Raw genomic sequence first — 11,930 nt, 5'->3', positions numbered from 1 at the left:
TAGATGTGTAGTAGTAACAATAGTAGATGCAACAGTAATAGCAGCACCAGTTTTTACACTATAAGTAATCTTTTTTCAGTAGTATTGGTAGTAACAGCAACAACATAGCAGTAATATTGTGTGGAAAGTACAACACACCTAATCAATAGTAGATAAATTTCACCATTAATACCTTATCATTTTGTTCAGTACTTCTCAGCAGTGGTTGGTTGCTTTTGTTTACAGCAACAAGACTTCGGCTGGATGATTTAGGCACTAGTATTTGGTATTACAGGGAATACGTTAACTTGGGAAAAGTACGTTGTAAGGGATTAATACGAAAGTCTGTAAGGATCAATCTCCTATATACATTAATATACTACAAGCGTTTCGTATAGCACCACAAAGTTATATATTAACAATAGTTGTGTTTACAACTGTGTGAACTCCCACCGAGTCAGTTTATTAAAAATGCTTTGTAATCACGTTGCCAATTATTGGATTTATTCATATCAAGATAAATGAACGCGAGTTGTGTAGATAATGATAAACATGTAACTGATTTCAATATTACATAGTTGTCTCACCTTCGTCACTGAATATGCAGATAGTTATACAATGACTCACACCTAGGTCGTTACCTGCGCATATTTGTACAGTGACAAAATCAATACTATTTTGCGCACGGCTGGAGGTATATTATGAGCGTGTTTGTGAACACAAACACATTCATACATGGATAATTTAAAGCTGAGAAAGGTACATTTTTCAGTGAGTCATAGAGGGTAAGTACCAAATGCAGTTTGTTCTTACAAGATCATTTAGTTTAAATAACGTTGTGCATTTTCTACGAATGTGATCATAAGGAAGTAACTGTCCAATAAACGTCGTTACCTTTAACTGTGAGTCAATTATGTTAGGCTAAACACCTTTAGTAGAAATCGTCCATGTAATATAGCCAACCACTAACGTCCCCATCCATATTATGCTAGCCAATAACCACAATATTTCCAACCACCACTAACATCATCATCAAATTATATTAAAGACGCATTCGCCCGGAGCGTATGAGCGTGTAGTTAATGTGTGAAGTTAGACTATTTAATTAGTTGTGGGGGACGGAATGGTGCCACAGCCCCCACACATCAAGCGAGAACTAATTAATTAATCCATCAAGTCTGGTTCAATAGGAATAACTCAAGGATCCCGGTGACTTGAATGTAAGGCTGTACCAGAGTGGGAATAGATCTAACACACACTCATGGTAAAAAGTTGGATTTCATTCTGCGATTGAATGCATCGAGTGTCGACCCAAGCCGTATGTAATGTCCACTGCGATTGGTCGCTGCGATGACGTCACAACAGGACACCTGGTTTTTGACGGGTGGAAATGGTTCCACATCTCCGTAAGTGTACGATGTCCGAGCGAGGGAAGATAGCAAGGAACTGGGCAAGCCGGCCATGGATATCGTGTACTCCCAAAACGCCATCCCGTTCTTAACCAAATTCAGTCCAGTTTTACTAATGGACAATAAAAAATGCCACTAATGTGTAAGCCACCTGTGCAATTCGATGAAATCAAACATGTCTTAAAAATTTTCATACTTCCTAATTTATCCATTTAATACTAGTACATAGTGTACATTTGGAATGCCCTACAAATTCCTAATTACTAATATGTCTGAGCGACTTAAAAAAGTTTGGTCACTATTAGGTAACATGGTTAGAATGTTGAAGCGGTGGTCTAAATGATCAAGTCTGTGTAATGGTTTTATCGAATTGGGATTCCAAGCCAAAAATGGAATTTCTAGGTAAAAGGTAATTTATTTTTAGTTCTAAGAAGGGCTTTTATGTCAGCAGTCGGAAGGTTTTATGGCGGTTCTCGTAGTCCCAAGTTTCTGCAGCCGTGTGTTGTTTCTCGTATGTCTCTTCGGGAAATGCCTCATACCCATATATTTGTGACAACTCGGCTGCATAGTCCTCAAGGATAGTAAGCGGGTATTCCTGGTATGCTTTTGGGTAGTATTGCGATAGGATACGCTGTGCAAACAACCATTGCTGGGGGTTCGGTTTCTTCTTTGTCCTAAGTGACCTCCACGCCATGTACTTAAATGAACTAATATAGTTATTTGCCTTTTTGGGATCACTTAGGATTTCCTGTATTCCTAACTCTTCATATCGTTGTTCAGGCGTAACCTCCTATCCATTGTCCTCATCAGAGTTTTCTTCTTTCGCTACTGCTCCTTCTTCTTCTGAGTTGTGATCTTTAGTTTCTGGCGGTATCTCAGTTTCAGTAGTAGCATCGTTTGTGGCTATATCAGTCTCAGTTTCTGCTTCCTTCCTTTTTCCCTGCTGAGTACTGGTCTTGGTGGATGTTGTTATTGTTGTTGTTGTTCTAATCAACATTTGGGGGGGTCAGTATCTGGTCTGGGTTTCTTGGAATACTGCTGGAATTACTAGCGGTCGTATCAGAGGGGTATGCCGTTCTCACTTGAGCAGCTTTCCTCCTCTGCCTACCTTTCCTGCTACTATTATTCCGAAATAAGCCTAAGTCTCCCAGTTATTCGATATTCAAGTCCTGTCCCTCGGTGTTGTTATCCCAAGTTAAAAGTAGAGTGGTTCTTTTTGCTCCAGCTCTCAAACTCCAGTTGTTAGCTTGTTTTTTTTTTTTTTTGTAATTTCCCTTAGGGCTGGAGCAGGAATAACTGTGATAGCGGGCAACCATCTTGGCACCACGCCTTGTTTTGCATTGTTGAGTTCCATCACGACGTGCACTGCTCGCTTGATTCTAGATGACTTAACCACCACTAACCTCCCATTCATAGTATTTATAACAGCCACAAGCCAGTCCATCCACAATATTTACATCAATCACTAACCTTTCCACCCACAGTATTTATACTACTACTAATATACAATTCACAGTATTGAAACCCACCACTTACCTTCCCATATACAGCGCTCTTCTCCCCGTCCCATCAAAATGGATGTACTAGTTTGTGTTATAAGCACTGCAAACATTTAACCACTTTTAGGCCCCACATAAAATCACCAATCAAATATACCTTTGACATGTGTATTCCCGTTAATTCTTCTATGTGTTGGTGACGTATATATTCAATTGCACGTTATATCATCATGATTCTCTACCTTTGCTCAATGTTATTATCAAAATAGGAAATAATGTTTGATGAAACAAATGAGTAGTTGTATTATTAGTAGTCGTAGTAGTAGTAGCAGTAGCAGTAGTTGTAACAGTAACAACATTAACCTCATCATCAATAAAATGGTAGTAGCAGTACTTGCATTAAAGTATAGAAGGAAGAACAGCCGTACAGAAGTAGCAATATATACCGTGGTTGCAGCCCCATTACTAGATGTCATAGCAGTACCAGTGGTTGTAATATCAGTAGGCGATGGAATTCCTTTAACATCAGAAGCACTGGAAAGACAAAATAAACAAAGAGAGAGAGAGAGAGAGAGAGAGGAGGGAGGGAGGGTGGCGGCGGTTGTGATGTTAAAGAATGGACATATGTTACAGCATTCAAACAAGAATAAATGCCATCACTTGAGTTTGTCCTCATAATTTGAAATTATTTATATTTCACATTTTTCTCTATCAGTCATAGCGTATGTAGAATTCAACGCGATGAAGGAGATATGCATATTGTATCTAAAGTCGTTTGCAAAGTAAAACACGGATAAACGTACCAGGTGAGGTCAGCTGTGAATGATTTACCTTGCGTTCTTCAGTACTTCAGAAAGTATCTGTCATCAATGGTTGGTTTTGTGTATAACAAAAGGATTGTGTATGGGCAAGTTAGATAACTGTTTGCCAATAACACATAATAGACCAGACAACCTGGGATAGGTATGTTTAAATGGATTTATTGACATTGTATAGTATCGATCTATTTTATACGACTATAAAACTACGTATATTTATTATATAACACTACAAAGGCATACTTTATATTACCCGTGTTCGCAATTATATGAACTTCTCTTCAGTAGTATATGGAATGAACGGTGTCCAAATTAATCGAGACGAACCGTTCGTTACCCATATCACGATCCCTGAAAGTGCGAAGAACTTTACAGGTAATCATACGTAAGGAATTGAGTACCAAATTTTACACTTTATCACAACTAGGTTATTGAATATGCTTAGAAGCTTATTCAATGACTGACACACATGTCATTGAATACACAGATTTGTACAATGATTAACATCTATATTATTTTTGCTTCCCGATCTACAGTAAATGCTAACCACTATGCTTTCCAATCTTCTGATCCAAAGTATGTACATCCACTAATAACATCCCCATCAAGACTATTCACACTCACCATTAGCTTCCTAATCACACACACACAAACACAATTATATACATGTTCCTATTGCAGTCATCACACTTATTTAACATTTCTGACGCCCACAGGATTTCAACAATCAAATATATGAAAAATGTGTATTTTCGTTTATTCGTATGTGTTGATGATTTATATATGCAATAGTACTCCATATCGTCGGGATTCAATAGTACTCCATATTGTCGGGATTCTTTACCTTTACTCCATGTTATTATTAAAATAGGAAATACTGCTTAATGAAAGAAATGATCAGAATTTATCCAACTTGTAGAGGTCGCAACAGCAACAATAACATTGGTCTCATCATCAATATAATGGTAGTACTAGTAGGTGTAATATAGCTTAGAATTAGGAGCAGCAGAACAGAAGCAGCAATATATGCCGTAGTTGCAGCAGCATTATTAGATGTCATGGTAGTAGTAGTTGTAGTAGTGGTGGTAGCAGTTGTAGTATCAGGAGGCATAGGAATCCCATTAGTGTTATGAACACTGAATATACATAATAAACAAACATAATCATAGCCACAGATTGACAGAGACAGAGACAGAGAGAGACTATGAATTCGTTACATCCAGATATGGAGTATTAAGTTCATTAACTTTTGTATAGTAATGGTTATCATTAAAGACCATACCAATGTCCTTCCCCGAAAAATTACAAAAGCAGGTACATGATACCTACAAAAACATCCATGTGTACTTCTCAAGTTCTAGGTATTCATTTGGCTTCACAGTATTTGCTGCTGCAGTCGATTAATGATTAACAAGTTTAACAATATTAGTTGTACTGTCTTTCCAATCTTTCAATACTCTTTCTTAGATAATAAATTGTACTTGCAACTTTTAAGACCTTTGTTTTACAAACTAGCTACTATAATATATAAAGTAATAGTAATTATGAATTTGAGAGGAATACAGCTAGAAATTTGATCCTTACTTTTGCAGCCCAGTCTTTAAGTCAGCGGTGCGTTAAGATGACAGCTATCACCACTTGGGATCAATAGATCTGACCTACAATCCGTAATAGCGATACCATGGCCACAGGAAGTAGTAAAGACATTACCTGCCAGCTGGTTAATGTCGGCACTCTGACACTGGAAGGTAAGTGATAGATAGGTTTCACATATATACAAATCCCCGTTTTAAATAACACAACAAAACATACCATTTTGCTCTTTTGGCTCTTTTTGGTGTACTAAATGCAGTAGAGGCAGAGAATATACCATCGTGAAATTATCAATAAGATTTTAAACTGATAGATAACGCCGCATCTCATTTGCTGCTTAAATCATGAAATTTAATGAAATCTATCTGTAAATATCTTTTCACTCTGCATACAGGCTGGAATAGCAATGTTTTTTCGGACAATAAAACCGATTGGACACACATCAAAACTGTTAGCGCTCAGTATGGAATCACTAAGTAATATTAAAGTATTATATTAATCGTTTTGTGTAATTGCTTTAAATCAAAAGGAATATAATATAATAGCACATATTGATCATATTACCAAAGAGTGGCTGGTTTCTGCAAATATTCATACCAAGTGACAATTTTAACGGAAACCAGTCACCTAATTGAAAAGACATAAATTCACTGTTCCTATTGAAGTTAACAAAATCATAACTTATCTTATATCAGTTTAATATTTAGATAAATTGGTAAACCTTAGCAACGAATCACAATATAAAGTATTCAAACAGGTTAATGCAAAAACTATAATATATCTCGATTTTCCGCGAGGAAGGAGACAAAGATGATTTGTATGCCAATTTTCTGTTTAAAACGTCACTCGTCGATATCAATACCTTCTCCCCTGTCCCACCCGCATCACCACCACCTCATCCACACCATATCGCTACCCTCAATCAACAGTATATACCTGGGAAGAAGACAAAGTTTAAATTGTGAAAATTAATTTGCGTATCACACGAATGCTTCTTGATGAGCTAACTGGTCTGCGTCAACCCTCACATATTTCTTTACACATTAATTCACAGTACCTGTCACCTATTTGTAGCTCCAGCAAAGACATATGTTCCCATATTCTTAATAATAATTAGCATATACACACTTGGTTCCTACTAGTTGTATTGCATGTTGGTACTTATTCTTTTAATGGGTCTATAGTGTATACCATCACCGAGGTCAAGGCAAAGGTAAAATTTCACATTTTTAAAACCTGTTCGACTTAATGAATTCACGTACTTGGTGTAGGATTTGTTTTACTGTATTAAACAATTTCCATATCTATTGAAAACATGTTGAATACGATTCCAACATTGGAGCAACGAATCATTGTAGTTACATTTAATTACGAAAGGGAAAGTCCTTTGCTAAATTATCGGCTGAACTGGAGTTTTACTGTACTTGTTTCTTCTTGAAATCTAGGTTTTAGTTGCCAAAATGTTATCGGAAAAATACACTCACAATCATGTGGTGATATTGACATGCGACTCTTCAATGTAATCCATATGTGTGTCTGTGCATCTCTGTGGGTGTGCTGTGTGGAATAGTTTGCTGCTGTACTATCATCACCCTCACCCACCCAGTCGCCTAAGAGTGGATGTTTTGCCCCACTGGCCATCTTTGTGGCCAAACATCTATCTTCGTTTCTAACCCCATAACATATTTAGCCCGCAAATGATCATTGGTATGTTTACCACTTTCAGTTTTGCACACATGTGACTATTCATCCGGGAAGAGTAACGTCCAGATAAAAAAAAAGCCGACAACGTTTTCCCCAAAAAGAGCGAAATCTGATATTTAATACTGTTCTTCTAATCTGCTTTGATTGTAAGCACGAAATCCCACAGAGTATTCTTATTTCCGACAAGCCTATGGTAGCGAGCAATTCACTCTGCTAATGTGTTTTCGATCAAAACTTGAGTTTTTCACAAAACTGTATCAGCTGTAAATCTGCGGTGTTTCTTTTTGTCAGTTGGTTTCATATTTGTCTCGTTTCTGAAAAGTCTGTTATTTCCCATGTCTTCCAGAACTGTTTCAAACTCAACTGCACTGATTAGTGTATCTTCGATTGAAACTGAATACAGTTTATTGGTCGTATTTGGGCTGCTCTGTGTGGCCGCAAATAATTCGGAATAGATGCGCATTCTGGAATGCAGCCGCATGAAACATTCACCGCCAGTGACACCAGTTTCTATCGATATAGCTCAGATAATAATTCCATTTGTTGCAATTCAATAGTTGATATTGTCGTTATTAAAGTCACTTAAAGACTCACAACTGCTGCCACAGAATCCCCGCAAATATCATCTCCGATCAAACACGTGCGTTTGTATTTCATGATCAGCATGGTTCTCATGGTAATTTCATTTCACAGCTGTTGTTCCGCCTTGCTTTTTTTTTCACGCCGTTAAGATTAAGGGTCCGTCATGGGGTTTCTAATAATAATTCAATCGCGTATTTTAATTGATGACAGACAGATCTTTTCTCGTCTTACCTTCATGCACAGGCGCAATACTTCTAGTCATTTTCCATTTCTTACTGGCACAATTGTCATAGAGTTATAAAAAAAGCTCATCATCGTGAATACTTAGATTTCCGACGATTGTGTTTTCTGATGGCTTGGAATCACACTCATGTAAAAACACATCGATTACGCTAGCACGTTTGAATGTTACCTTAACATGTGCGTTTTGCCGAAGCACAGTCGTTTTTTTATGTCTCAACTGAGCCAATGTTGGTATAAGATATTGGCTGGCAAACATGACTGGGGTGTATACATCGGCATATGCTTCTTCGCCATTCTAGAAACACTCCCAGAGTATTTTTGTACCTGGTGCTGTAGTTAAGGCTTGATAATTTTCACGTGCATGGGCGATGATTCCAAGCTGGCAGCGAGTTGCTTGTGATACACTGGGGTGATATCAAAGTTCAATTTTTACTTGGCCCTTATCAAAATTATAATACAGTTTATACGAAGATTAGATAATACAATTTTGATGCAGATATTCATCGAGAACTGGAGTAGTTTTATTAAATCGATGTTAACATCTGCTGCCAGCTGGTCCAACTCTCTGATGGAGGTAAAGTCCGCAACTTCTTCACCGCTGTCAGCTTCCAGTACGTACCTAATAATGATAAAATCTAATCTTAAACACAAACACCATATACGGTTAACCATCCATCCGGATAAACGTTTCATCCACAGTGATTATTGATGCATATCATGCAACTGTGTAAGATTTTAAATTATCTCTGGACGGACACTCAATAAATGACATTAGTATTTACGTACCAGTTTTCTCTCATCATCGAATAATGACTCACATGAAAGGCAAAAGTAAATATGTCTTGTACTTGCAATTCTATTTTAATTTTAATTGATTGAGCTCCCTGGCTGGATATGATTAATACTGGGAATCTGTCTTGCTTTGATCAATTAACACTTGATCAACGTAATGCCTGATGAAATATATTTTAAAACTGTGCCATTGCTAATACTTCAAGTATCCACTTATATATAATTGAGTTTCCTTTATACCACTGCATGACTGCTTTAAGACATATGTCCGAATCCACTCCCCATTGCCAGACTTGCAATAAATGGTAAAGTAATTTATCCTTTTCTTGATGTTGTGCATGTCATTAATCGACGTAATTTATCTCGAAGCGACTGACCTGACAACAAACCCAGTTTTGTTTTAATCCGCCGTAGTAACTGTAAAACTGTGCTGCTAATTTGTTTAGCGATTTGTGCAGCGCGCGATTACAATCTCGCAAGTACTTTTGATGCGTCTGCAAAAATAATCCACGAGCAATATCACCGAGCTCATTTCAGTAATGCTTCATGTTCACAGGTTTTTTCTCGTTAACTACGAGAGTGGGTTTTACACGTCCTCGTACGACTGACATTGTAATTGTTATTAAATGTCAGGTCGCTCTCTAATAAACAGTTTTATTGTCAATGTTTCAGCGGTCAGATCAACAACGTGTCCGTCATCTGGTTTCACAGTTGCTGGGAAGCGCAAAAAATAAATAACTACGACTGTCGTTTCGGACTATCTTTCATAACTACCACTGATAGCGCCATAGGTTAAATTGACTTGTGTTGTTGAAATAGTTCTCACAATGTCAGGCCCTACATTATATTCGGTTCCTTCAGGGCGGCACGCAAAGTTTGCATATTTTTGGGAAGAACTTTGAGCAACCCAATAACTGTTCTCTGCTATCCAATGTTAATCATATATTGTGGATATCTTCATCTTGTCATCCGTCCAACTACGGGATACGATGGTGTAACTCCAATGTAAGTTATTGTTTCGCCTCTTCCTGGCTTTCTTTTCAGCGTGCTTTATGTTCCTGTCTTACTCGGCTTTTTGAACTCCATATCTATTGGCCGTCTTCATGTCCTTCTTGCCGACATCTTTGTAACGCAGACGTGGCCGTCCAGTCGGTCGTACACCTTCTGCTAGCTCCCCGTATATCATGTCCTTGGGAATGCGGTCTATGTCCATTCTCTTGACGTGGCCGAGCCAGCGAAGGCGCTTCTCGCTGAGGATGGATAATACGGTGTTAAAGTTGTCGCGTTCCAGAACCTCTGTGTTAGGTTCTTTGTCCTGCCACTGGATATGCAGAATGCATCACATGCATCTCAGGTGGAAGTTGTTGAGTTTCCTCGCTTGTCTCGCATAAGTGGTCCATGTCTCACTTCTATAGAGAAGTGTGCTGAGCACGCAGGCGAGGCAGACGCGCAGTTTGGTCTTCTCAGTGAGGTTGGAATTGTTCCAGACCCTCTATTTCAGTTTGGCCATCACTACTGGTGCCTTGGCAATCTTGCTCAAGATAGTTCTCGACCTATCACTTTAGCTGTTTCCTCTGGTTTGTGATGACTTAGCCCGTCTTGGACTTGAGGGGGCGGTCTTGGAGATGGAGGGCCTGTCGAATTCTTGATACCCTCATACATGCCTCTTGCATCACTGGTTACGGGAGCTATCTGTACACTGGTGCACAGGTTCAGCAAGTAGGTGTCGGCTCAGTGGCGGACGGTCTGCTGGGCGTTGTTCCTGACAGTCCTGAGGGCTTGTCTTGTACTATTGTTAGGTGCAGCCTTGTATGTCAGGAGGGCTTTCCTCTTTGCCTCAGTAACAGGCTCCATCTTCTCCCACTTGACCTCATACCAGTCGGCATTTTTTCGCTCCTTCTTCCCGTAGGCAGTGGTGGCTGAATTGTACTAAGCGTCACGGAGGTGCGACCACATAGAGTCGACGGTGTCATCAGGTGTCGCTTTTGTGAGAGCTTCCTGCAGTTTTCTGATGAACTGCAATGTTTTCTCTGGGTTGCATGAACAGCAGGTATTGATGAGTGGGTGACCTTTCTTGGCGTGGTGTAGCTTCTTGTGAATTATTTGCACCTTGCTGGCTACGAGAGTATGGTCCGCGTCGGTATCGGCACTGTGGTAGCTGCGGTGGAGGATGACACTGGCCAGTACCACACGCCTTGTGATGACCAGTTCTATCTGGAGCCAGTGGCGTGAACATGGGTGTCTTCATGACACCTGGTGGATCTCCTTGCATTTCAAGAAAGTGTTGGTCATACATAGGCCGTGGGAGCAGCACATACCCAGTAGTCGCTGACCATTCTCATTGATCTTGCCCCTTTAGTGAGAGCTGAGACAGGTGGGCCAGGCCTCGTGGTCATCTCACACTATAGCATTGAAATCTCCTAATAGGTAGATGTCTTTAGTGTTGGGGATACTGAATATTGCCTGATCCTGAGCCTCATGGAACTTGCCTCGTACGTGGATCAGAGGGTTTGTGAGTACACGTTGAAGACTGGGTATGAGGATGTTGACAGCCATAGGGCAAGGATTCTCTCAGTACCTGATGACGGAGGTTCAGTGAAGGTGACTAGCGTGTTCTTTACAGAGAAGCCGACACCGTGCTGTCTAGATTCATACGAGGGCTTCCTTTGCCAAAAGAAGGTGTAGTTGGTTTCTCTGATGGTGCCGCTGTCGGCCAGTCGGGTCTTTTGGAGGCAGGCAATGTCGACATTCAGTCTGGAGAGTAATCTGTCAATGACGGCAGTCTTCCGTGCGTCGTCGATCTCCTCAAGGTCAGTGGTGAATCCAGGACACATGGTCCTGACGTTAAAGCTTGAGAAACGAAGAGGTGGGGGTCTTCTTATTTCTTCTTTGAGTCTTGCCTGGTACGGTATTTGTATCCCACTTGTCGAGATGGTTCTCTAAGCTCCACGTACCAAGTGAAGCAGGCATGCCGTGGAGGGCAGCATCTTGCAGACTGGGGGTTGCCCAGTTTGAGGCGGGCGATAGCTGTCCAGTGAGAAATGATTTTCTCTCCCACCGTCAGAAGTAACCCCTGTCGCCAAGCTCTACGCCAATCGAGCTTTGACTTAGAACCGGTAAATTGATACTTCCCGTGTTGTCCCGACATCTTAAGACGACGTTGGAGTGTCCTCTCCAGTGGAGCTACAAAGCATGGGCAGGGTAGTATGGAGAATCAGATGGTTCCCATACAGCAGATCCACCCCTCCAAGCAGCTGGTGGACCAAAGGGAACGACGATTGCCTGTAGAGTTTGGCACCAGCGGCGTCGCA

At 40.1% G+C, this 11,930-nt stretch overlaps 1 protein-coding gene across 1 annotated transcript in view; it reads left to right on the top strand.

Moving 5' to 3' along the window:
• The first annotated feature begins 652 nt into the window (after positions 1–652).
• The window catches only part of LOC149788755 (uncharacterized), a 95,921-nt gene continuing 84,643 nt past the window's right edge, over positions 653–11,930 (top strand). Inside the window, exons 1-2 of the mRNA XM_089974842.1 lie at positions 653–764; positions 5,298–5,453. Of these exons, the coding sequence (XP_089830968.1) occupies positions 5,387–5,453 (67 nt within the window). The 5' untranslated portion in view covers positions 653–764; positions 5,298–5,386. The remainder of the gene's footprint in view (positions 765–5,297; positions 5,454–11,930) is intronic.

Source organism: Sinohyriopsis cumingii, chromosome 11 (assembly GCF_028554795.1).
Source record: "Sinohyriopsis cumingii isolate HCF-2022 chromosome 11, ASM2855479v2, whole genome shotgun sequence".
Classification (NCBI taxonomy): Eukaryota; Metazoa; Mollusca; class Bivalvia; order Unionida; family Unionidae; genus Sinohyriopsis; species Sinohyriopsis cumingii.
The sequence above is the reverse complement of the archived record's forward strand: the minus strand, read 5'-3'. Positions and strand labels throughout refer to the sequence as shown.